This window comes from Spermophilus citellus (genome assembly GCF_964194105.1).
Source record: "Spermophilus citellus genome assembly, chromosome: 8".
NCBI classification, from domain to species: Eukaryota; Metazoa; Chordata; class Mammalia; order Rodentia; family Sciuridae; genus Spermophilus; species Spermophilus citellus.
Window position 1 is genome coordinate 88,572,363 of NC_138189.1, and position 27,264 is coordinate 88,599,626.

The 27,264-nt window shown below is 54.1% G+C and overlaps 1 protein-coding gene across 1 annotated transcript in view; it reads left to right on the forward strand.

Annotated features, from left to right (window-relative positions):
• Nucleotides 1-10,971: 10,971 nt before the first annotated feature.
• LOC308654696 (uncharacterized protein) overlaps nt 10,972-27,264 on the forward strand; it is a gene marked incomplete at its 5' end in the record, with an annotated part of 213,860 nt that continues 197,567 nt past the window's right edge. Inside the window, one exon of the mRNA XM_081304369.1 lies at nt 10,972-11,101. Within this exon, the coding sequence (XP_081160495.1) occupies nt 10,972-11,101 (130 nt within the window). The remainder of the gene's footprint in view (nt 11,102-27,264) is intronic.

A 27,264-nucleotide genomic window follows, 5' to 3' on the forward strand; every position in this document is an offset into this window, starting at 1 on the left:
TTAGCTCTCTTTACCATTAATTTTTTGAATTTGGATATTCATGATCGCTCTGCGGCCGATAGACATGTGTCCCCTCAGCCCTCTGTGATTGGCTATGTTAAGTGGAAAGATGTTCTTACGGGCCAATGGAACGGCCCCGACCCCGTGCTGACATGGGCACGAGGATCTGTATGTGTTTTTCCCCAGGATCGCATGGAACCGTTGTGGGTCCCTGAACGCCTGACAAGAAGAGTCTTGACGTCGGCTAACCAGCAACAGGAAATACCACAGCAATCCCGTGATGAGGATCTTCATTCTGCTAAGTGTTCTGGCTCTGGTGCTGATGCCGATGACACAGATGACACCAATGCAGTGGTGGGCAGTGGCACGGGCTTGGCCAATGCCAATGCCGGTTCATGGTAATTCTAGTGTTCTCCCCACTCTTTTCTCTACCTCATGTGAGATGTCTGCTCCCTGTGCCTCTCCTAGAGGGGACGTGGATAGCATTTTTAATCAATCTCAAGTTAATCTCACAGGAGTTTTTTGTTTCAGCCTTGGGAACACTCATTGTATTAGTCTTAAGACCAAGAATTTGACTAACTGGGAGGACCCATTGCGGTCCAGTCAGGTTTCAGGGAGCATTCTCAATGCTGTGTTGAGCCAAGTAGTCTCAGGGGAACAAACAGGCTCAGGAACCCCCACAAATAGCTCTGCTTTAAACACAACTACCTTGGCTATTATCTCCGAGGTACTAATCCCAGTGCCTCCTTCTTCTAATAGTCTTTATAATGCCACCCATTTTAAGGCCTCTCCTTACTGTACCCCTAATCTTGGTTTCCCCCCAATATTTACGCCTTGTCAGGATCATTCTTGGGAGCAACGTCAAGTTGCTAAAGGTTTCTCCCTTTCCCCCTCTCTTAAGAGGTATGTTTATAACTTTAACAACAGTGTCAACTCCTCTACAGGAGTGGGTTGGTCCTGGTTTCAATGGCTGATCTCCAATGAAAAGGGGGCTTCAGCTGATATTTCTGCACTGGCTCAATTGCTGGGAGCCAAAAGTTGGCTGGCTAATGTTTCTGGCACTGTTAGGGAGAGTGAACGAGGTAAAAGACTCACATCTGTTTTGTTCAACTCTCTGTTACATAATGCCACATTGCCCCCTGCAATGGTCTGTGTCCAATCCCCGTTCTTACTCCTTTTGGCTAATGACACCTCGTCAGGGGTGCTGGATTGTTCTAATGTTGCCTGTCTCTTATCTGAGTGTTGGAATGGTTCTTGGACTGTAGCGGTGGTTATGAAAATTCCAACTTTTGTCCCAATCCCAGTCACTGCGGACCCTGACGAATTCCCCATTGTTGAGCTACTTAGAGTCCGCAGGGATTTTGGAATCACAGCTGCTATAGTGACAGCCGTGGCGGTATCTGCTGCTGCAGCGGTCACGGCCGGAGTGGCCATGGCCAGTCAAGTGCAGACTGCTGCCACCATTAATCAAGTTGTTCAACAAACTTCCACCATACTTGAATCCCAGAATACAATTAATCAACATATTTTGTCAGGGATTTTAGCTGCCAACCAAAGAATAGATTTACTCCAAGCTCAGGTAGAGAATTGGCTGATTTGGTGCTTTTGGGCTGTGTTGACCAACGTGCACATTTATGTATAACCTCTGTCAGATTTAATGATTCCAGGAATGCCTCCCGTATCATTGGCGAATACTTGGCCGGAAATTGGTCCATGGCAGCGGAAGACATGATCCAGTCTCAACTAACCCAGATAGCTGTCTTGAACAGTACCCATGTCGATCCCGTAACTTTGGGTCAATTCACCGATTGGATATCCTCTGCCTTTTCCTTTTTTAAAGAGTGGGTGGGGGTAGGCATTTTTGGTGCAATGTGTTGCTTCGGTATGGTTCTCTGCTTGTGGTTTCTCTGTCGCCTCAAGGCCCGCAATGCTCACGATAAAGCTATGATCATACAAGCTCTTGCAGCTTTAGAAAATGGCAACTCACCTCAAGTTTGGCTTGCGCAAATTAAACAGTAAATCTTTGACATGGTCGTCGCACCCCAAGTCTTACGGACATTGCACTGGGATCGACATGTCTTTCCTTGTTATTCTCTTAGTGTTGGAAAGCCCTTGCACTCTGCCGGCTTTCCTACCATTGCACGCAGATGGGTTTCCACACTAGTGCTTTTCTATCGCCTTAAGACCCGTGCCTTTCTTTTAGGGTGTTATCAACTTGTTTATCGTTGTATTTCTATACAGCCACAGTTCAGCCTTAGCTATCCCCCTTCGTCCACCATCGTCACGATACAGGATGCGAGGCAAGGCACTGCACTTGAGTGATCCTTGAAGTGGACCTCAAGGAGAGCATGTCCTATTGTATGCGGGTTAGACGCGTCCACGCCCCGTCCCACGGAGAAAAGCGTCGGCTGATATGGCCTCAGATCTGGGGAAGGCGCCTCCTTGGGGCTGAGCCATACTATGCAGCCACTTCTGCACAGTGGGATAGGACCTCTACTCTCTCCTGTGTTGTTCTTAGAAAACAAAAGGGGGAACTACTGTGGTGAGCCGTTTCTTCGGACTGTGGTCGCCATTACAAGATGGCGCTGGCTCCGCTGTGGTCTGTGACAAACAACTCCTTATTTGGGAGAGTTGGCACGTGATGTTTTAACACCCTATGAGAAAGCTCCACGTAGCAGCTTCGCATTGGGGCTTGGGATGCTTTATTAAGGCTGGGAGGGGCGTCCGAGAGGTAGAAGAAGAAACATCAGGGGCCTGAATAAACGGCTGAAAGAAGATTCCTGTTGTTGCGTCTTCCTTGCGGGCAAGGGGTCGCGACAGGTAGCTCCTATACTATTGTAGCCAGGGTACAGGAGACTCCCTTATCCAGACAGAATACTCCACACACCTGTGTTTTGGGGGGAAATTTTATTCCACCTTAGCCAGGATAGAGGGGACTCGCCCCTGTAGGCCAAATAACCCTTCCACCTGGTTGTCAGGGGAGTTTCTATACTGCCACAGGCAGGATAGAGGAGACTCACCACTTAAGGTGGTAGACCCTCCCTGTGCATGTCAGGGGGAGATGCTTTACCGCTTCAGCCATGGTAGAGGGGATTCACCCCTCCAGGTGAAAGACCCATCCAACCTAGGTGCCAGGGAAAGCTAGTATACCACTGCAGCCAGGGTAGAGGGACTGGCCCATTCAGGTGGGAGACCCGTCCCTTCTGGGTAAGGGGGAGACCTGGAATAAAAAAGCTGACAGAATAGAGGGGACTTGCCCCTGGTTGTCAGGTGGAGCTCATATACCTAAGCAGCCAGGGTAGAGGCAACTTGCATCTCCATGTGAGAAACACCTCCCACCTGAGAATGGGAGTAATTCTATACTGCCTTAGCCAGGGTAGAGGGGACTTGCCTCTCCAGGCAGTAGACCCCTCCCACCTGGAGGTCAGGTGGAGCTCATATACCCCAGCAGCCAGGGTAGAGGTGATTGGCACCTCCAGGCAAGAGACACCTCCCACCTTGGAATGGGGGTAACTCCTATACCACCTTAGCCTGGGTAGAAGTGACTCACCCCTCCAGGTGGGAGAACCCTCCCACCTGGGTGTCTGGCAAGGGGGGTTCTTAAGCAGCTGCAGCGGGGATAGCAGTGACTGGGTCCTACAGGCAGGAGAACCCTCCCTCCTGGGGATAGGAGGTGGCTCTTATAACCCTGCAGCCAGTATTGTGGGAACTCGACCCTTCAGGCAGGAGTCCCTCCCACCTGGGTGTGGGGTGTTAACTCAGATACCACTGAAGCCAGAGTAATGGGGACTCACCCCTCCTGGCAGGATACCCCTCCCACCTTGTTGTCCAGGGGAACTTGTATACCACCTTAGCCAGGGTAAAGGAGACTTGCCCATCCAGGCAGCAGATCCCTCTAACCTGTCTGTCAGCAGGAGCTCATATACCATCACAGCCAGGGTAGAAAGTACTTTCCCCTCCTGGCAAGAGACCCCTCCCACCAGGGTGTCAGGGATGAAAGGAAAGTGACCACAACACTTGCAGTGACCACTGCTTTATTGAGAGGGAGACAGTGAGAGTAGAGAGGGGGCCTGGCAGAAGGGTATTTTTATACCCAAATTCTAATTGGATCTCTGGGTCTGAAAGCTGCCTTGTTGGTGACAATGATTGGACCACACAGTAGGTGATAAGGGTGACATCTTCTGCCTTCAGGCAGATGGGACAGGGTTCAATTGTGGGTTTCTTTTGCACCAGATGGGGGGGTCAATGGTTCAGCCTTGAGTGGGGTTGTGTATTCAGACTTGATGCAAATAGGTGATAAAGGACCAGACAGAGGGGTGTTTGAGCATGTGGGTTATCCTGCAGACAACTTAATTCAGCCTGTCCTATCTATTGTTAAGAGTCAGCAGAGTTACCATAGGGGTCGCTCATGGGGGAACTTGAGAGCAGCTTCTTAGTTCTGCTAGTGCCATTTGTGGTAGGATGTGTCCAGGTCTTGCTTGACCATGTGGCTTCCCTTGGAAGCATCAGAGATGTCCCCTGTCTCCAATGACCCTCCTATTCACAGCAAGTACACTTATTGGCCTTTAATTCTCCCTAGTCTCATTAATCTCTCTGATCAGGAGGTTATGGTGCCAGAGTTGCAAATCTTTTTAGAGAAGTTCTCTGTTCCCTAGATTCAGACTGACTCAGAGGGTAAGAGCCAAATATTGGTTTTCTTGGCCATTTTAATTTAAGTCTTGATCTTAAACATGCAGAAAAGTCAGTTTTACCAGTTTTAAATTAAGAGTACTGGGCTTTAGCTGAAGTCTGGCTTATTTTTGATTTATTGTGTCATGTAGTAAGATGGGAGGCAGAGCCTTATCTCAGGTAAGGTGGGGCTCTTTATAAATCTTAGGTAAAGTGTTCTAGTATTAAAGCTAATATTTGCTTTTAAATATCATTTTATAAAGTTTATATATATTGTTGTTCGAGGTCACATGAATATTAGATAACACAATATGATATTACATTAAAATTGTACCCCAGTGTATAGAACTTTATATTCATCTTATTGATAACAGGTCCAGTTATATAAAATTAAATGATATAAATAAATCTTTAATATGTTATAAGCCTAAAATTACGATGCAACATTTTGGAGAACACCAGCTTGATATAATGTATTTTTTAAAGCTTCTATCTTAAAGATTTGTATAATTATATTTATATAATTGTGGTGCTATTACTCTTCTTTGTATATTAAATGTTTTGGAAACATTACAATTGATGTTTTTACATTAATCAAGTTGATCTCTTAAAGAAATAACATATTATAACATGGCAAAATAACAATCATTGTTTAACCATAGTTTTATAATGCTTAATTCCTTCAAGATTACTTGCTCAAAAAACTTACATATATTACCAACTTACACAGACCTCTTTATCACTTACTTAAACCTATAGAGCTAACATATAAAGATCTTCTTTATAACTTGCTTAAACCCTCTTATTTACTTAATCATATAGACTTTCTTATCCAGAAACCTTTTTTTCCTTCTATTTAATCCATACTTAGGATCTTCTAATTTCTCTTTCCCATCTGTTAACCCCTTATTTATTCTCATTTTGAAACACTCCCTGTAAATTTCTGAATTTAGGCAAAATATTCCAATTTAATAAGAGATATTCTGTTATTTGCAGTACACAATTAATCACATCTGTTTACTATTTCATGAAAACATAAACAATGTTTAAGTAAATAGAATTATACTGTTGGAGGGATGGACAAGAGGCAAGGCACCTAAAATAGCACCAAAGATAGGAAAAAAATCTTTATTTGGTTATCGCCAGAGGGCAGAGCTGATGTTTTAATGCATGGAGCCAGGCCCAGAAATGGAGATCCAAGTGCATTGACCCAGGCAGGGGTCCCATGCAAACAGACAGGGCCAGAGAGGGGAGGGAGGGGAGAAAGGGGCACAGGTAGCACAGGGAGAGGAGGGCTCAAGGCCCAGGTCCACTGATGGGTTTCAGGGTTGGGGAGCATGGCCCAGGCTGAGGTAGGCCAAAGGATCCAGAAAAAGGGGAAGGGCTACATTTTCCCTAAGAGAGCCTTCAGGGCCATAGGCCAGATTTAGTCCCCTGGCCCTCGTGAGCATGCAAGTAAAAAGATCAGGAAAAGGGACACCACAAGGACAGTGACAACAGGAGGTCCCATGGAGGCCAGAGTAGGTAATGCCAGAGGACACCTGTTAATGGGATGAGGGCCAGGACCCCAGAAGGGATACCAGGCTGGGGACATAGAGGAGGGCCACATGCTGAAACAGCAGAGCAGAGTGGGGCTGCTCAGGAAGGCAGCTCTAGGGTTCTGTCATGCAGAGAAGCCAATTGGAGCAGAGAAACAGTGCAAATGAGGGCCCCCCAGTACAAGGCCAGGGAGCACAGGGCAAGAAGAACCACCAGAGGCTCAAGTGAGGAGATAGGCCAGGAAATCAAGAAATAAGGGCCAGGGCTGGGGCCATGGATCAGGACAGTGGACATGGCAGAGGAGGGAAGGCATAGGATATGGTAGTGAGGAGGCAGTCTCCAGGCCCATGGCCATTGCCAGGACTCAGGTTTCCAAGAGTAGGACCAAGGGCCCAGGGAGAGCAAGAGGCCCAGGCTAGGGACAGAGCTCTCTTTCCAATGAGGTGCCCTGCCCAGATTGGGGCCTGACAAGGAATGGGGGACATGAGGAGGATGACAGGAGGGCAGCACGTGGGTTCATGGTGGGTGCAAAGAGGGGCAAGAGCCAGGATCCAAGCCAGGATCCCAGGCAAGGGACCGATCCCACCAACAGAGCATTAGAGACCAAGCAGCACTTCAGGGGAAAGCATGAGTGGAAGAAGAGGAAGGGTTGGTGCTAGGATTTAGAAACAGAGGGCAGAGCAAAGGGCACACAGTGGAGTACACTAAGAGTCCCAAGCAAGAGGCCCCAGATAATCCCCAACGCTAAGTGACACCTTGTGATGCCACACAACATGAGGAACACAGTCCGGGGCTCAGGCAAGCAGTCAGGTCCAGAAACTGGAGCACAAAACATCAGGGTTGGGGAGGGCTGGGTTGGGTAGGGGCATCATGGAAGGCTAGATGGTAGGGGAGAGAAGGGAGATGATCACACAGGGCAATGTCAGAGGCCAGGTCCAGTCCTCGGACCTGGTGTGCATCCTAGTAAAGGGATCAGGAAAAGGGGCATGGCAGAGACAGGGACAACAGGAGGTCCAAAGAAAGGCACAGCAGAATAGGCAAGAGGATGTGTATTGTTGGGTTGGGGGCCAGGACCCCAGCAAGGAGACCAGGCTAGGGACCTAGATGTGGTTTCATGCCAAGGCAGAGCAAGGAAGAGCAGGACCAGGAGGGTGGGCAGCACTGGGTTTCTGCAAGGAATAGAAGCCAAGGGAAGCAGAAAAATGGCCCAAGCGAAGGGCACAAAGTCAAAGCCCAGAAATGCTGGGAGTAAGAAGGGGCACCAGAGCCTCCAGAGAGGAGGCAGGCCAGGGAAGTGACAGCAGAGGTCCAAGGCTGTGGCAGGGGGCTCAGGACAGTACACAGGGCTGGGGAGGGAAGGCAGGAGATCCGAGAGGGGACAGGCACTAGAGGCCAAGGGCCACTGCCAGGTGTCCAACTTCAGTTTTAAGGACCAAGGGCCAAAGGAGAGCAAGAGGCCCAGACTAAGGAAAGGGCTCTGTTTCCATAAAGTGCCTTGGTCCAGATGAGAATCCAGGGCCATTAAATTGGCAAAGGGGGCCTTTAAAGGGACAGGGCCCTGTAAGAGGGCAATGGTAGAGCACAGCGCAGGGTTGCGGTGGTTCTGGATAAGGCCGAGAGCCAGGTCCCAAGCAAGGAGCCCATGCAAGGGTCTCACCCAAATGACCAAAAATGAGTGACCCAAAGAGCAGGGGGCTCCTGGGTGTTCCCAGTTAAAACACAAGGGGATGGGAAGAAAGGGTGACACAAGAAGGAAGAGTCAGCAGGAAGCACAGGGCAAAGCAAGAGAAACCTGTTAGAGGGCCCAATACAGAATGACACCAGGCAAAGCCACAGAATGCCACATGACTTGTTACTCGGGCACATGGTCAGCGGCTCAGTTGAAGGTTCAGGGTCAGGGAGGGCATGGTTGGAGCTATAGAAGCATTGAAGTCAGGAGGGCAGGTGAGCAAAGAGAGGAAATGGCACAGGGCATGTCTGGTGCAAAGCACATTTCCACTGCAACATGTCAGGTTTCTGGCAGCAAGGGGGATCAGGTGAGGGGCAGGGCTGGGTTTCTATAGAAAGATTTCAGGTTGTAGAGGCCAGTAGTCTGCCCCGGGTGAGTAGATCCTCAGAGAGGGACCAGAAGCAAAGGAGGGCAAAAGGAGGGGACTGTGAGGAAATACCTTTTGTCTGAAATTGGGGGAAATCAGTGGAGAGGAAGGACCCAGTCAAGGAGCCCAGTCTAAGCAGAAGCAGTAAAGGGAAGAGTACAGGCAGTTCCAGGATACCACAGCAGAAAGAAAACAGAGGGGAGGCATATCAAGGTCCCAAGTAAGCAACAAAAATCAAGGTACATGAGCAGGTTCCTGGAGAAAGGCGGCCAGGGACTCAAGCAAGGAGCCAGGCCCAGGAACAGAGAGTCAGGTGCAAGGGTTTGGGCCAGAGGTTCATGAAAATGGACAGGGCTAGTGAGGGGAGGGAAGCAAGGCAGGGAGCTAGTGGCACAAAGGTGGGAGGCTCAAGGCCCAGGCCTAGTGCAAGGTGTCAGCGCATGGAACAGGGCCTGGTCTGAGGGAGGCCAAGTGGCCTATGTAAGGGGAAGGGATATGTTTAACAAAATGGAGCCTGCAGGGCCAAGAGGCCTGGTCCAATCTCTGGGCCTGGGTGAGTATCCTAGGAAAGAGATCAGGAAAATGGACCTGGCAGTGACAGGGAGGACAGAAGTGCCAAAGGAGGGCACAGCCTGAAGGGCCAGAGGACTGCTGTAGGTGGAATGTGGGCTAGAATACAAGCAAGGAGCCCAGGTTAGGGACCTAGAAGAGGGCCCATGTCAGGGGAGAGCAGGAAAGGGCAGGGCAGGTAATGTGGGGCTGCACTAGAGTACTGCAGTACAGGGAATCGAAGGGGAGCAGGGAAGCAGCCCTAGAGAGGGGCCTACACACCTAGCCCAGGGAAACACTAGGCAAGATGGGCCTCCAGAGTCTCAATTGAAGATCTAGTCCAGGAAATGAAGAGCCAAGGCCTGGGGCAAGGGTCTCAGGTAAGAGGACAAGGGTGGGGAGAGAAGGCAGGGGATTCAGCAGGGTGGAGGCAGGCTCCAAACCCAGGACAATTGCCAGGATTCAGGGTTCTGGGGGCTGGACCAATGGCCCAGGGAGAGCAAAGACCACAGGCCAGGGGCAGGGCTCTGCTTCCTATAAGGTACACTGGCACAGATGAGAATCCAGTGCCAGGGACAGGGCAAAGTTGGCTGGCAACAGAAGGGGGCAAGGAGGAAGGCGAGGGGATGGCTCCACATGAAGTCACAGTGGGTGTGGAGAGGGACAAAGGGCCACCAACCAAGCAAGGATTTCAGGCAACATACCGACCAGACCCAAGATGATGAGAGACCCAAGAAGCAAGGTACCGTACAAAGGGAAAGCAGGTATGGGGAGGAAGGGGCGACACAAGGATGAGGAGACAGCTGGCGGGCCGGTGGTACAAAGGGCACTGAGGAGAGTGAGGTAGGTGGCACACGAAGAGATGCCACGTAAAGCCACATGAGGAAGAAACACAGTCAGGGGCCCAGGCAAGGAACCAGGACTGAAAATTGGAGCACAAAGGGTCAGGGTTCTGGAGGGCTGGTTTGGGGTAGGGGCAGCATGTTGGGGAGAGGACAGGGGAGGGGAGGAGGGGATTGAGCAGAGCAAGGTGCACACAAGGTCCATGTCCACTGCCAGGTGTCAGGGTTCAGGCAGCCAAAGTGGCCCAGGTGAGGGGCTGGGCTCTGTTTCTCATAGTAACCTTCAGGGCACAGAGACCAGCCAATTCCACTCTTCTGCCCCAGGTAAGTATATTCTCAGGGAGGCACCTGGACCAGAGCAGTGTTGGGGAGCGTAGGGAGAGGAGAGAGGGAAGCTGTTGGTACACAGGGAGGAAGGCTCAAGGCCCAGGTCCACAGATAGGTGTCAAGATTGGGGAGCTGGACCCAGGCTGAAGGAGGCCAAAGGGCCTACACAAGGGGCAGGGCTACTTTTTCCCTTAGGGAGCCAGCAGGGTCAATAAGCCAGATCCACTCCCCTAGTGCAGGTGTCAATCCTGTGAAAGGTATCAGGAAAGGAGTCTTGGCAGTCACAGGAATGAAAGGAGGGCCAAAGAAGGGCACAGTGGGAAGGGCCAGAGAATGGGAGCTGGTGGGGTAGTGGCTGGACCCCAGCAAGTAGCCCAGGTTAGGACCCAGAGGAGGACCCACACCAGAGGAGAACAGGGAAGGGCAGGGCTGGGCATGCACATGGCACTAGTGGACTGCAGTGAAGGAACACCAAGGAGAGCAGGGAAGCAGCCCAAGCAAGGGCCCACAGTAAATGCCCAGGTCCACTCTGGGCATCAAGGGCCATCAGAGGCTCAAGCAGGAAGCCAGGATAGAAAATGGAGAGCCAAGGGCTGGGGCTGGGGCAGAGGGCTAAGGACAGTGGATGAGACTTGGGTAGGAAGGCAGGGGATCCAAAAGGGGAAGGTAGATTCAGGCCCATGGCTACTGCCAGGTGTCAGGGTTCTGAGTGCAGGATCAAGCACCGAAAGAGCTTGGGGCCCAGGCAAGAGGAAGGGCTCTGTTTCCCATAAGGTGCCCTGGTCCAGATTAGAATCCAGGTCCAGGTACCTGTCAAAGGAGGCTTGTCAAGGAAGGGGGAAAGGAGGAGTGCGACGGGAGGGCAATATGAGGGGTCCTGGTGAGTGCTCAGAGGGGCAAGACCCAGGACCCAAGCCGGCAGCCCAGAAAAGGGACTTACCAATCCGAGCATGGACGAGAGACCCAAAGAGAAGGAGACCCACAAGCACCAGGGGAATTCGCGAGGAGAAGGCTATGAAGGGGTTGCACGAGGACCAGAAGACAGAGAAAAGTGCAAGGGGCTCCTAGGGGAGGTGACTGGTGGGCACAAGCAAGAGGCCCCGAGGTCAGATACAATGAAAAGACACTCAATGCTAATCTAATGTACATGACAAAATGGTCAGGGGCTCAGACAAGCAGCCAGGCCCTGGGACTGGAGCGCAATGGACCCAGATTTGGGAAGGCTGAGCTGAGGTAGGGGTAGGTGGGAGGGCACTGGAGAGAAGGGAGGGGATCAATCTCTCAGGGCTGGGTTGGAGCAAGTTACATGTTAACTGCCAGGCATCAAGTTTCAGGCAGCAAAGGGGACACAGGCCAGTGACAGGGCTGTTTCCCACTGGGAGCATTCTGGGTGCAGAGGCCAACCAATTCCACTCCTCTGCCCCAGGTGAGTAGATCCTCAGAAAGGGACTTGGATCAATGGAGGGGCAAAAGAGGTCACTGTGAGGTGATTCCTGTGGTGCAGTTTGGGGTGGGTTCGATGGGCAGCCAGGATCCATTTGTAGAGCCCAAGCTAGAAAGAGGGAGCAGAGGGTCTGGGCAGTGCCAGGATACCTCAGCATAAGGGGAATAGAGGGGAGTCACAGGAAGGGGCCGGTAAATGGGGCCTAAAACCAAGGGACAGGGACAGGGTCCTGGAGAAGGGTTGCCAGGGGCTCAAGCTAGCACTTGGGCCTGGGTGAATGACAAGGGACATGGTTGTTTGTGGGAGCTCTTATACCAAAGATGAGAGACCCAAAGAGAAGGAGAACCACAAGCACCAAGGGAATTCATGAGGGCAAGGTGATGAAGGGGTTGCAGGAGGACCAGAAGACAGAGAAAAGTGCAAGGGGCTTGCCCCTCCAGGTGGGAGACCCCACCTACCTAGAAGTGAGTGGGGGAGCTCATATATCACTGTAGCAAGGGTAGTAGGGATCTCCCCTCCAGGGATAAGACCCCTCCCAACTGGGTGTCAAGAGGAGCTTGTATAACACCTTAGCCAGGGTAGAGGGGACTCACCCCTCCATATTTGAGACCACTCCAACATGGGTATGGGGGAGCTTGGATACCGCTGTAGCCAGAGTAGAGGGGACTCGCCCCTCCTTGCCACAGAAACCCTCCCAACTGGGTGTTGGTGGGAGCTCCTACATCACTGCCGCCAGGGTAGAAGGGACTGGAACCTCTAGGCAGGAGACCACTCCCACCTGGGTTTCTCAGGGAGCTCCTATACAGCAGCAGCCAGAGGAGATCCAACTCGCCCCTCCAGGTGAGAGACCCTTCCCATCACGGTGCCAGGACGAGCTTAAATTCCGCCTTAGCCAGGGTAAAGGGGACTCGCCCCTCCAGGCAGGAGACCCCTCTCACCTGGATGTTGGAGCAGGGCAGGTATACAGCTTCGGCCATGGGAGCAGAGACTCTAGGGAGACCCCTTTCACCTGGTTTTCAGGGGGAGCTCTTATCATGCTGCAACCATTGTAGATGGGATATTACCCTCAAGGAAAGAGACCCCTTCCTCCTGGGTGTGTCGGGGGAGCTCCTATATCTCCAAAGCCATGGTGGAGGGAACTGCCCCTCTAGTCGAGAGATACCTAAATCCTGGGTGTCAGTGGGAGCTCCTATACCACCACAGGCAGGGTCTAGGGTACTCTACCATCCAGGCGGAAAACTCCTCCCAATGGGTGTCAGGAGAGCTCCTATACTACAGCAGCCAGGATAGAGAGGACTCACCTCTCCTGACAGGAAATCCCTTCCACATGGATGTCTCAGGGAGCTTGTATACCACCTTAGCCAGAGTAAAGGCGACTTGACCCTCCAGATGGGAGACACCTCCCACCTGTGTGTGGGGGGAGCTCATATACCACTGCAGACAGGGTAGCAGGGACTTGCCCCTCCAGGTGAGAGACCCCTCTCACCTGGGTGTCAGGGGATCTTCTATAAGCTGCAGCCAGGTTAGCGGGGAGTTGCCCTTTCATTGGGGATACCCCTCCTACCTGGGTGTCTGGGGGAGCTCCTATACCTCTGCAATCAGGGTAGAGGAGCCTTGCCCTTCCTGTCCAGAGAAAACTCCGACATGGGTGTCCTGGGAGCTCTTAGATGGTATCAGCCAAAGTAGAGGGGATTCGCACCTCCCAGTGGAAGATCCCTCCCACCTGGGTGCTGGGGTGAGCTTGTATTCTGCCAAAACCAGGGTAGAGGGGACTTGCCCCTCCAGGTGGCAGAACCCTCCACTTGGGTGTCTGGGGAAGCTTATATACCTCCACAGCTAGAGTAGAGGGGATTTGCTGCTCTAGGAGAGGGACCCTTTCTATCTGGGTGTCAGGGGGAGCTCTTACACTGCCACAGCCCGAGTAGAGGGGGACTCGCCCCTCCAGGCGGGAGACCCCACCCACCTAGGTGTGGGTGGGGGAGCTCATATACCACTGTATTCATGGTAGTGGGGACTCACCCCTTCTTGCTGGAGACCCCTCTCACCTGTGTGTCTGGGGGAGCTCCTATACAGCAGCAGCCAGGTAGAGTGGACAAGCTCCTCCAAGCAAGAGACCCCTCCCATCTTGGTGCCAGGGTGAGCTTGTATTCCACCTTAGCCAGGGTAGCAGGGACTCACCCCTCCAGGCAGGAAACCCTTTTCACCTTTTTGTCAGGGGGAGGTATTAACTTGCCACAACCATTGTAGTTGGGACTCGCCCCTCAAGGCAAAAAAACCCTACCCCCTGGGTGTGTGGGGGAGCTTGTATATCTCCAGAGTCAGGGTGGAGGGGACTCACTAGGTGGGTGACCCCTCCCACCTGGGTGTCTGGGGGAGCTCATATATGGTGGCAGAAAGAGTAGAGGGGACTTGCCACTCCAGTCGGATGACCCCTCCCACCTGGGTGTCAAGGAAGCTCTTATGCTGCCACAGGCAGGATAGAAGGAACTCACCCCTGCAGGCGGGGGACCTTTCTCATCTGGGTGTCTGTGGGAACTCATACACCACCCCAGGAAAGGGTAGGAGGGACCTCCCCTCCAGGCAGGAGACCCCTTCCACCTGGATGCCCTGGTGAGCTTTTATAACACTGCAGGAAGGGTATAAGTCACTCTCCCCTCCAGGCAAGAGACTCCTCCCAATTCAGTGTCAGGGGAACTCCTATACCAAAGCAGCCAGGACAGAGGGGACTTGCCCCTTTATGCGGGAGACCCCTCCCACCTGGGTGTCTAAGAGAACTGTATACTGCTGCAGCCAGGTTAGAGGTGACTTGCCGCTCTGGGCATAAGACCCCTTCCACCTGGGTGTCAGGTGGAGCTCATATGCTCCAGCAGCCAGGGTAGAGGCAACTCAAACCTCCAGGCGAGAGACAACTCCCACCTGGGATTGGGGGTAACTCCTATACCCCCTTATCCAGGTTAGAGGGGACTCCCGCTCCAGGCTGAAGACCCGTTCCACAGGGATGTTTGTAGAGGGGTGTTCCTATACAGTTGCACCTGGGATAGCTGCAACTCGAGTTTCTATACCGAAGCAGCCAGGTCTCCCATCCAGGTGGGAGACCCCTCCTTCCTGAGGGTATGAGAGGTCTCTTATACCCCTGCAGCCAGAGTTGAGGGGACTTGCCACTACAGGTGAGAGACCCTCCCACCTCTGTGTATGGGGGGACAGCTCTCATATCTCTACAGTTTGGGTAAAGCTGACTCACCCTTCCAGGGGGAAGACCCCTCCTAACTGGGTGTGTGGGGTGGAGCTCTTATACCCCTGCAGCCAGGGTATTGGGTACTCACCCCTCCAGGCAGGAGACCCCTCCCACCTGTGTATAAGAGGGAGCCTTTATACCACAGCAGCCAAGGTAAAGGGTACTTTCCCCTTCAGGTGGGAGACCCCTCTCACCTGGCTGCCATGGGGAGCTCATATAAGGAAGCAGCCAGGGAAGAGTGGACTACCCCTCCAGGTTGTGATCCCTCCTACCTGGGTGTCAGGGGAGATCCAATACCGCCAAAGGCGGTGTAGAGGGAATTCTACCCTAAGGATGGGAGACCCTTCCACCTGGGTGTCCTGGGGAGCTCCTATTCAGCTACACCAAGATAGAGATGACTCTAGCCTCCTGGCAGGAGACTCCTCCCAATGAGGTGTCATGGTAGAAGGGAATCCAACATCCATGCGGGAGAACCCTCCCATCTGTGTGTCAGGGGGAGTTCCTCTACTGCTTCAGCAAAGGTAGAGTGGACTTGCCCTTCCAAAAGGAGACCCCTCCCACCTGGGTGTCTGGGTGTGCTCCTATACCTCCACAGCCAAGATAGAGGGAACTCACCCCTTCAATCAGGAGACCCCTCCCACCTGGGAGTCCCAGGGAGCTTGATTACTGCCACAGCCAGGGTAGAGGGGACTCACCCCTACAGGCAGGAGACCCTTCCCACCTGGGGTGAAGTGTGCAGGGGGAATTCCTATACTGCCTCAGCAGGGTAGAGGGAACAAGCCCCTCCAGGCGGAAGCCCCTCCAACCTGCGTGTACTGGGAGCTCTTATATGGCAAGAGTTAAAGTAGAGGGGACTCGCCCATCCCGGCGGGATACCCCTCCAACCTGGGTGTCAGATGGAGCTCATAACCCAGCAGCCAGTTTAGAGGTGACTTGCAGAGCAGGCGAGACACCTCCCACATGGGAATGGGGGAGACTCCTATACCGCCTTAGCCAGGGTAGAGGTGACTTGCCCATCCAGGTGGAACACCCCTCCCACTTGGATGTCAGGTGGAGCTCAATTACCCCAGCAGCTAGGATAGAGGTGACTCAAACCTCCAGAGACAGACACCTTTCACCTTATAATGGGGGTAACTCCTATATTGCCTTCGCCAGGGTAGAGGGGACTCGCCCCTCCAGGTGGAAGAATTATACTACATGGGTATCGGGCAAAGTGGGTTTTGTATACAGCTGCATCTCTGGTGGCAACAACTCACCCCACTGGGGAAGAGACCCCTCCCTCCTGGGGGTAAGAGGGGGCTATTATACCCTCAAAGCCAGGGTTGAGGGGACTCGCCCCATAAGGCGGGAGACCCTCCCACCTGAGTGTTAGGGGGCAACTCCTATACTGCTGCAGCAAGGGTAGTGGGGACTTGCCCCTTCATAAGGTAGACCCGTTCCACCTGAGTGTCTGGGAGAGCTTGTATACTGCCTCAGCCAGGGTAGAGGGGACTCATTGCTCCAGGCAGGAGACCTCTCCCACCTGGATGTCTGGTGGGGAGGGGAGCTCCTATTCCACTGTAGTCAGGGTAGAGGGGACTCCCATATCCAGGCTGGAGATCCTCCCATCTGGGTGTCAGGGAGAGATCCTTTACTGCCTCATCCAGGGTAGAGGGGACTCGCCCCTCCAGGTGAGAGCTCCATCCAACCTGCGTGTTAGGGAAAACTAGTATTTTACCGCAGCCAGAATAGAGGGGACTCGCCCCTCCAGGCAGGAAACCCCTCCCACCTGTGTTTCTTGGGTAGCTGGTACACCAGCTCAGCCAATGTAGAGGGGACTCATTGTTCCAGGTGGAGGACCCTTTACACCTGCGTGTTGGGGGAGCTCCTATATGGCTGCAGCCAGGGAAGAGGTGACTCACCCCTCCATGGGGGAGACCCCCTCCTACCTGTGTGTCCAGAGGAATTCGAATACTGCAGCAGAAGGGTATTCAGGACCCACCCTTCCAGTCAAGAGACTCCTCTAATCCGGGTTTCAGAAGGAGCTCCTATACCACCTCAGCCAGAATAGAGGGTACTCGCTGCTGCATGCTGGAGACCCTTCCCATCTGGGTGTCTTGAGGAGTTTTTATACTGCCAAAATTAGGTTAAAGGGGACTCACCACTCTAGGCGGGAGACCCCTCCCACCTGGGTGTCAGGGGGAGCTCCTATACTGCTGCTGCCAGGGAAGAGTGGACTCTCTTCTCCAGTGGGAAGACACCTCCCACCTTGGTGTCTTTTGAAGCTTATTTACAACTTGAGCCACGATAGTGGGAACACAACCCTCCAAGCAAGGGACACCTCCCACCTGGGTGTCAAGGGAGCTCATATATCCCAGCAGCCATGGTAGATGTCACCCATCTAGGCGGCAGACCCCTCCCACCTGGGAATCTGAGGGAACTGGTGTACCACCACAGCCAGGGTAGAGGGGACTCACCCCTCCAGGTGAGAGACCCTCCCACCTGGGTGTTGGGGAAAGATCCTATACTACCAATGCCAGGGTAGAGGGGTTCACCACTGCAGGCGGGAAACCCCTCCCACCTGGGTGTCAGGGGTAGCTTGTATACCACCACAGCCAGGGTAGACAGGACTTACCCCTCCATATGGGAGACTCCTCCCACGTGGGTGTCAGGTGGAACTCCTGTACCACTGCAGCCAAGACAAAGGGCACTCGCCTGTCCAGACGTGAGACCCCTCCCAGCTCCGTGTCAAGGGGAGCTTGAATTCCGCCAAACCCTGGTAGAGGGGACTCGCCCGTCCAGTCAATATACCCCTCCAACCTGGGTGTCAGAGGGAGCTCATATACAGCCGCATCCAGGGTAGAGGGGACTCGCCCCTCCATTCAGGAAAACCCCTCCTACCTGAGTATCCAGTGGAAGCTTGTATACCACTGCAGCCAAAGTAGAGCGGCTTCACCCCTCCAGGTGGGAGACCATTCTCACCTGAGTGTTAGAGGGAGCTCTTATATTGATAAAACCATGGTAGAGGGGACTCTCCCATCCAGGCGGGAGACTCCTTCCACCTGGGTGTCCTGGGGAGTTCCTATACCGCTGAAGCCAGGGTCCTGGGGACTGGCCCTTCCAGGCAGGAGACCCGTCCCACCTGAGTGTCATGGGGAGTTCTTATATCATCAAAGCCAGAGTAGAGGGAACTAGTCCCTCCAGGCAGGATATCCTCCCACCTGGGTAAGGGGGGAGCTCCTATACAGCTACAGCCAAGGTAGAAGGGACTCACCCCTCCAGTCTAGACATCCACCTGGGTGTGTGGGGGAGCTCCTATACATCTGCAGCCAAGGTCGAAGGGACTTGCTCCTCCAGTCTAGACACCCACCTGGGTGTAGGGGGGAGCTCCTATACCACCCCAGCCAGGGTAGAGATGACTCACCAGTATAGACGGGAGACCCCACCCACCTGGGTGTCAGAGGGGGCTTGTATACCATGGCAGCCATGGCAGCAGGGACTCTCCCCTTCAGAGGAGAGACCCTTCCCCTCCTGAGTGTTTGGGGGAGCTCATACACTGCTGCATCCAGGGTATAGAGGACTCACCATGGAAGGCAGGAGTCCCCTTCCACCTGCATATCAGGGGAAGCTTTTATACTGCTGCAGCCAGGAAAGAGCATACTCGCCCCTCCAGGTGGAAGACCCCTTTTACATGAGTGTCATGTGGAGCTCATATACCGCTGAAGCCAAGGTAGAGGGAACTTGCCCCTCTGGTTGGGGAACCCTCCCATCTGGGAGTCATGGGAACTCATATACTCCAGCAGCCATGATAGTGGCAACGCGACTCCCCAAGCAGGAGACCGCTCTGTTAGAGTTTGTAAACAAGTCAGGATGGCGCCTGGCATTTTGCCAGAGGGAGTGGTTTGTGAAGTAATGCCAGCGAGCCATTAAGTGTGGAGATTCCTTATTGGTTGACTGCTGTATCTAGTTTATGTTAATTAAGATAAGCTGTGTGGAATGTATATATACCCCTCCTGTCCTACAATAAAGGGCTCCTACTCCTCCGGATGGGGGTGACGAACAACTTGTGTACATTGATACAGCAGGGGGAAGCTCCTATACCTTGCAGCCAGGGAAGAGAGGACTCGCCCCTCCATGAGGGAGACCTCTCCCTCCTGGGTGTCTGGAGGAGCTTGTATACCCCTGCAACCAGGGTACAGAAAACTTGTTGTTCACGGCCAGAGACCCCTCTCATCTGGGTATCAGGGGAGCTTGTATCCTGCCACAGCCAGGGGAGAGGGGACTTGCCATTTAAGGTGGAAGACCCTTCTTACCTGGGTGTCAGGGCAAGCTTGAATACTGCCACAGCCAGGGTAAAGGGAACTCGCCCCTCCAGTCAAGAGACCCCTCTAACCTGGGTTTCGGGGGAGATCCTATACCACCTCAGCCAGAATAGAGGGGACTTGCACTCCATGAGAGAGAACCCTCCCTCCTGGGTGTCTGGGGGAGCTCACACACAGCCACAGCCAGGTAGAGGGGACTCAACACTGAAGACAGAAAACCCCTCCCACCTAGGTGCCACGGGAAGCTTTTATACTGCTGCAGCCAGGGTAGAGCTTACTTGCTCCTCCAGGCAGAAGACCCCTTTCATGTGGGAGTTGGGTGGAGCTCTTATACTTCTGCAGCCATGGTAGAGGGGACTCGCCCCTCCACCATGGGGAACCCTCCCACATGGGTGTCATAGGAGCTCATATACCCCAGAAGCCATGGTAGAAGCCACTCGCCCCACCTGGTGGAAGACCCATCCCACCTGAGAATCAGCAGGAATTTGTATACCACCACAGCCCGGATACAGGGGACTAGCCCCTCCAGGCGGGAGACCCTTCCCACCAGGGTGTTGGGGTTGGAGGAGCTCCTATACCACTGCAGCTAGAGTTGAGTGGAATCGCCCTTCCAGGTGAGAAACCCCTCTCGCCTGGGTGTTCAGGGGGAGCTCCTTTACCCCCACAGTCAGTGTGGAGGGGATGCACCCCTCCAGTCAGGAGACCTCTCTTACCTGGGTGTCAGGGGAGTTTCTACACTGCAACATCCAGGGTAGAACCGACTCACCACTCTAGGCGGGAGACCCCTCCACTTGCGTGGCGGCTCAGGGAGGCTCATATACCTCAGCTCATATACCTCATATACTCGCCCTCCAGGGGAGACACCCCTCCCACCTGTGTGTGGGGGGAGCTCCTATACTTCCGCAGCCAGAGTAAAGGGAACTCGCCCCTCCAGGTGAGAGACCCCTCCCACCAGGGTGTCCGGGGGAGCTCCTATACCACAACAGTCACAGAAGAGTGTTTCACCCCTGCAGGCGGGAGATCCCTCCCACCTGGGTGTCCAGGGAGCTTTGATAGTGCACCAGCCAATGTAGAGTGGCTAGCCCTTCCAGGCAGGAGACCCTTCTAACCTGTGTTTCCAGGGGAGCTTGTATACCGAATTAGTCAAGGTAGAAGGGACTTGCCCCTCCATGCAGTATACCTCTCTTACCTGGGTGTCTGGGGGAGCTTGTATACTCCACATCCATTGTAGAGGAGGCTTCTAACACCAAGCCAGAGGCTCCCCACACTTGGTTGTTGGTGGAGCTCAAACAGTGCTACAGCCAGGGAGAGGGGACTTCCCCTAAAGGCGGGAGACCCCTCCCACCTGGGTGTTGGGAGAAGCTTGAATACCTCTGCAGCCAGGGTAGAGGGGACTCTCCCCTCCAGTCAAGAGACCCCTCTAACATGAGTGCCGGCGGTGCACCTATACCACCCAGCCAGAATAGAGGGGACTTGCCCCTCCATGTGGGAGACTCTCCCACCTGTGTGTCTAGGGGAGTTTGTACACTGCCGCACCCAGGGTAGAGGGGACTCACCACTCTATGGGGGAGACCCCTCCCACATGGTTGTTTGAGGGAGCTTGTATACTGCTACAGCTAGGGTAGAGAGGACTCATCCCTCCAGGCGGACAACCTCTCCCACGTGGGTGTCAAGTGGAGCTTGTATGCCACCACAGCCAAGGGAGAGTGGACTCGCGCATCCATACAGGAAACCTGCCCACATGGGTGTTGTGGGGAGCTTATATACAACCTTAGACAGGGTAGAGAGGAATTGCCACTCCAGGCGACAGATGCCTCACACCTGGTTGTTGGGGGAAGCTCTAATACCACCAAAACTAGGGCAGAGAGTACTTGCTTCACCAGGTGGGAGACCCCTTCCACCAGGTGTCAGGCCAAGCTCCTATAGTGCAGCAGACAGGATAGAGGGGACTCGCCTCTCCAGACAGGAGACCCCTCGCACCTGGGTGTGTTGGGGGGGTGGAGGGAGGGGGGGTGGAGGGAGGGGGTTGGGGGGATTGTCGTCTACTTCTGGAGCCAGAGTAGAGGGAACTTGTCCCTCCATGCAGGAGATCTCTCTCACCTGGGTGTAACAGGGAGCATGTATCCCCCTTAGACAGGTTATAAAGGACTCGCCTCTCTAGGCCGAGAACCCCTCCCATATTGGTGTCTGGGGAGCATGTATTCTGCTGCAGCAAGGGTAGAGGGGACTTGCTGCTCCAGGCTAGAGTCCCCTCTCACTTGGGTGTCGGGGTAGCTCAATTACCACCGCAGCCAGGTTAGAAGAGACTTACCCCTCCAGGCAGGAGACCCCTCCCACCAGGGTGTCACAGAGAGCTCTTATACCTCTGTAGCCAGGGTAGAGGAGACTTGCTCCTCCAGGCAAGAGACCATTCCCACATTGGTGTCAGGAGGAGCTTGTATTCTGCCTGAGCCAGGGTATAGGGGACTCACCACTCCAGGGGGGAGATCCCTCCCATATGGGTGTGTGTGTGTGGGGGGCTCCTATACAACTGCAGCTGGGTAGCAGGGACTGGACCCTCCAGGTGAGAGAACACTTTCACTTGGGGGTCGAGGGGAGATTTTATCATAGCGCAGCCAGGATAGAGGGAACTCGCCCCTTCAGGCGGGAGACCCCTCTCATCTGAGTTTGGGAGGCGGCTCGTATACTGCCACAGCCAGGGTAGAGAGGATTCACCCCTGCATATGGGAGACCCCTCTCACCTGTTTGTCCCATGAATTCTTATAAGGCAGCCAAAGTAGAGCGGACTCACCCCTCTAAGTGGGAGACCCCTCCCACCTTGTTATTGTGGTGAGCTCTAATAACTCCGGAGTCAGGGTACAGGGGACTCGCCCCTACAGGAAGGAGACCCCCTCCCACCTGGGTGTCGGGGGAGGGGGAGCTCCTATACTGCCACAGCCAGGGTAGAGGGGTTCACCTTTTTAGGCAGGAGACCCTTCAACCTTGGTGTTCCTGGAGCTCTTATAGAGCACCAGCCAGGGAAGAGGGGAATCGAGACTCCAGTGGGAGTGTAGGGGGGTCTTGCATACCACCTTAGGCAGGGTAGAGGTGACTTTCCCCTCCAGGCGAAAGTCCCCACCCACCTGGGTGTCTGGGAGAGGATGTATACTGCAGCAGACAGGGTAGAAGGGACTCTCCTCTCCAGCCAGTACATCATTCCCACTGGAGTATCAGGGAGCTCTTTTACTGCCACAGGCAGGGTAGAGTGGATTCACCCTTTCAAGCAGGAGACCTCTCCCACTTAGGTGTAGTAGGGTGGATGGGCTGGTATCCCGCCCAAGCCAGGGTAGAAGGGACTCACCCATCAATGAGGGAGACCCCTCTGACTTGGGTGTCTGGGGGTATCTTGTACACCCCCGAATCCAGGGTAGAGGGGGCTCGCCCTCTAGGCAGGACACCCCTCCCAACTAGGTGTCACAGGGAGCTCATATACCACTGCAGGTAGGTTAGACTGGACTCGCCCATCCAGGCTGGAGACCCCTCCCACCTGAGTTTCTGGGGGAGCTCCTATACCATGGCAACCATGGTAAAGGTGCTCACCCCCTCCAGGCAATATACCCTCCCACCTGAGTATTTGGAGTGCTCTTATACCACAGCAGCCAGGGTAGAGTGGACTTGCCCCTCCAGACTGGAGATCCCTCCCACCTGGCTGTCAGGGAATTCTAACCTCGTAGTTGGAGACTCCTCCCAATTGGGTGTCAAGGGAGCTCCTATACTACCACAGCTAGGAGTCGACCCTCTAGGCAGGAGACACATCTCACCAGTTTTGCAAGGGGAGCTCTTATACTGCTGCAGCCAGGGTAGAGAGGACTTGCCCCTCCAGACGGGAGACCCCTCTAATCTAGGTGTCAGTTGGGGGTTCTCATATACCTTGTATACCTCCGCATCCTGGGTAGAGGGGACTCACCCCCCAGGCCAGAGACCCTCTCACCTGGGTTTGGGGGGGAGCTCCTTTACTGCCACAGCAAGTGTAGAGGAGACTCATGCATCCAGGGGGGAGACCCCTCCCACCTTTCTGTCAGGGAAAGCTAGTATACCACTTCAGCCTGGGAAAACAAGACCCGCACCTTCAGTCGCGAGACCCCTCCCACCTGCCTGTCACAGGGAGCTTGTAGACCACCTTAGACAGGGTAGAGGTGAATTCGCACTTCCAGGCAGGAGATCTCTCCCTCCTGGGCATCCAGGAGCTTGTATACTGCATTAGCCAGGGTGGAGAGTACTAGCTCCTCCAGGCAGAAGACCCCTCCCATCTTGCTATGGGGGGGGGACTTGTATACTGCTGCAGCCAGTAGAGAGAGGACTCGACCCACTAGGTGGGAGACCCCTAGACCCTGGTTGTCAGGGGGGCTCATATACCACAGAGTCAGGGAAAAGGGGACTCGCCACTCCAGACGGGAGAACCCTGCCACCTGTGTGTTTGTGTGTGTGGGGAGCACTTATACCACTACAGCCAGGGTAGTGGGGACTCGCCCCTCCAGAAAGGAAACCCCTCCCATCTGGGTGTCACCAGAGGCTTGTATACCACCTTAGCCAGGGTGGAGAGGATTCTCCACTCCAGGCAGGAGACCCCCTCCCACCAGGGTGTCAGGGGGGAGCTCCTATATGGTCAAAGCTGGGATATAGGGTATATGCCACTCCAGGTGGGAGATCCATCCTACCTAGGTGTTAAAGGGTCCTCTTGTACAGCTGCAGCCAGAGTACAGGGACTTGCCCCTCCAAGCTGGAGAAGCCGCCCACCTGGGTGTTGGAGGGGGCTAGTATATCCTTGCAGCAAGGGTAGAGGGAACTCGCCCCTCTAAGCTGGAGAACACTCCCACCAGGGTGTCAGGGTGAGGGAGCTCTTATACCATTGCCGCCAGGGTAGTGGGGACTTGACCCTCCAGACAGGAAATCCCTCTCACCTGGGTGACACCAGAGTCTTGTATACCACCTTAGCCAATGTAGAGAAGACTCACCCCTCCAGGCAGGAGACCCCTCCCTCCATGGTGTCAGAGAGAGCTCTTATACCACAGAAGCTCACCAGAAGATCCCTCCCACCTGTGTCTGGTGGGGGGGTTAGTATACATCCCTAGCCAGGGTAGTGTGCAGTAGCCCCTTCAGGAAGGAGACCCCTCCCACCTGGGTGTTTCAGGGAGCTTGGATACCAAGTTAGCCAGGGTAGAGGGGACTGAAGGTGCGGATTACCTCTACCCTGGCTGTGGTGATACATGAGCTCCCGTGAAACCCAGGTGGATGGGGTTTACCCTGGAGGGGCGAGTCACCTCTACCCTGGCTGTAGCTGTTTTGATTTCTCTCCAACACCAGGTGTGAGGGGTCTCCCACCTATAGGGGCAAGTGCCCGCTACCCTGGTTGCAATAGTGTAGGAGCTCCCTCCAACACCCAGGTGGGAGGGTTCACCCACATGGAGGAGGGAGTCCCTCTACCCTCAATGCTGGGCTATAGGAGCTTCCCTGACACCCAGGTAGGATTGGTCTTCTGTCCGGAAGGGCAAATCCCCTCTCTTCTGTCTGCTGCAGCATATGGGGAGAAAAGGGAGTAAGGGGAACAGGGGAATGGGTGGTGGTGGGAGAGGAGGGATTATGGCCCAGATTCACTGCAGGGTGTCAGGATTGAGGAGCAGGGCCCAGACTGAAGAAGGCCAAAGCCCCCAGGCAAGGGGCACTACTACCTTTTACCAAAGGAAGACTGCAGGGACAAATATCCCAGTTCCATCCACTTATTCTGGTGAGAATCCTGGGAAAGGAATCTGGAAAAGGAAACTAATATGGACAAGGACAACAGGAGGACCAAAGGGGAGCACAGCATGAAGGACTTGAAGAAGGGTGATTGTGGGGTGTGGCTCAGGACCACAGAAAGGAGCCCAGGCTAGGGACCTAGAGGAGGGTGCAGGTTTGTGTAGAGCAGGGAAGGGTGGGGCCAGGCAGGCAGGGGCTGCACTAGGGTTCTGAGAAACAGGGAAGATAAGAGGAGCAGGGAAGCGGCTCCAGCAAGGCCCACAGTTCAAGCCAAGTGAAACACGGAGCAAGAAGGACCCCCAGAGGCTCAAGAGAGGAGCCAGTAAAGGGAATGGAGAGTCAAGGGCCATTGCTGGGGCAGGGATCTCAGGACAGTGGACAGAGCTGGGGAGGGAAGGCAGGGAATCCATCAGAGGGGAGGCAGGCTTTTGGCCCAGTACCACTGCCAGGTGTCCAGTATTCTTGTGCTTCCCCAAGTGCCTAGGGAGAGCAAGTAGCCCAGTTGAGGGTCAGGGTTCTTTTTCCCATAAGGCACCCTGGCCCAGATGAGGATCAAGGGCCAGGGACCAGGCCAAAGGGCCTGGCAAGTGACAGGGGCCAGGAGGAGTGTGATGTGAGGGCACCGTGGGGGCTTTCAGTGGATGCAGAGAGGGGCAAGAGCCAGGACCGAATCAAGGAGCCCAGATAAGGGACTGAACCCAAAAGAAAGTATTAGGGACCCAATGATCAGGAGCCCCCTGCTCCAGGAAAAACACTAGGGGAAATAGAGGTAGGATCGGCGTTAGGATAAGGAGACAGAGTGCTATGAAAAGGGCACAGAGGGCAGTGAGCTTTGGGGCCAAATCAAGGGGCTCCCAGGTCAGAAAGCATAGGAAGAGACCACAGAAAGCAATGCAACCAAAGTCATGCAGTAAGGAGCTCAGACTGGCTCCCAGGCCAGGGGACTGTAGGGTGAAGGGTCAGAGTGTGGCAGGCCTGGGTTTGCTTAGGGGTAGCTTGCAAGGGTAAAGGGCAGAAGAGGGAACACAAGGGATCACCCAGGGCAAGATTATCACTAGGCCTAAGTCCACTGCCAGTTGTCAAGTTTGGGGGCCCAGGTGAGAGGCAGGTCTGTGTTGCCCATAGGGATCCTGTCAGGATCGAGGAGCAGGGCCTGGGCAAGGGGCACAGCTATGTTTTCCGTAAGGGAGCATTCAGGGGCAAGCATCCAGTTCCACTGCCCTGTACCTGGTGAGCATCCTGGGAAAGGGATAATAAAAAGGGCCCCAGCAGGGATAGGGAAAACAGGAGGGATGAAGGAGGGTACAGCATGAAAGGAAAGAGGAATGGTTTTGATGGGATGTGGGCCAGTATTCCAAAAGGAGCCCATGCTAGGGACCAACAAGAGGGCCCAGGCCAGGAAAGGGCAATGAAGGGCGGGGCTGGGCAAGCGGGCAGCTGTTGTACTCTGAGGTTCAGGCAAGGCAAGGTGAGCAGGGTAGTGGCCCCAGCAAGGCCCACAGTCTAATCCCAGAGAAGCAAGGAGCAAGAAGTGCCTCCTGAGGCTCAAGTGAGGAGGCAGGCAAGGGAGTGGAGAGCCAAGGGCCAGACTTGGGCAGGGGGCTCAGGACAGTAGACAAGATATTGGAGGGATTGCAGGGAATCTGACAGGGGGCAGGCAGGATCCTGGCCAAGGGTGACTGCCAGGTGTCAGGGTTCCAGGTGCAGGACTAAAGCCCAGAGACAGCAAGTGGCCAAGGCAAGGGGTAGGACTCAGTTTCCCATAAGGCCTCTGGTCCAGATGAGAATCCAGGTACAAGGACCTGGCAAAGGAGGCCTGGCATGTGAAGGCAGCCAGGAGGAGGGTGATGGGAGGGCATAGCGGAGGGTCTTGATGGGTGCGTGGTGAAGCAAGATCCAGGACCCAAGCCATGTGCCCAGGCAAAGTACCCACCTGACCGACCATGGGTGAAGGACGGAAGGAACAGGAGACCTGCAAGTGCCAGGGGAAATCACAAGGGGAAGGGGAGGAAGGGCTTCAGAAGGACCAAGAGACAAAGGAAAGCACAACGGGCACCTATGGGAGCATGCTGGCAGTACCAAGCAAGGAGTTCAGTGCTGCAGTCCAGCTGCAGCAAACTAACTGGGGGGTGATGAGCAACTTGTGTAGATTGATACAGAAGGAGTAGGAGCCGGTTTTTGTAGGACAGGAGGGGTATATGTACATTCCACACAGCTTATCTTAATTAACATAAACTAGATACAGCAGTCAACCAATAAGGAATCTCCACACTTAATGGCTCACTGGCGTTACTTCACAAACCACTCCCTCCGGTAAAATGCCAGGCACCATCTTGACTTGTTTACAGACCCTAACATTTCCCCCTTTTCTTTAATTTAAATAACAACCATAGTGGTTTTTTACAAAAACACCATAAATAATCTGCTACAAGCAGAAGGGGAGGATACAAAATGTGACAATACCAAGTCAATTGATGGCTGCATGCAA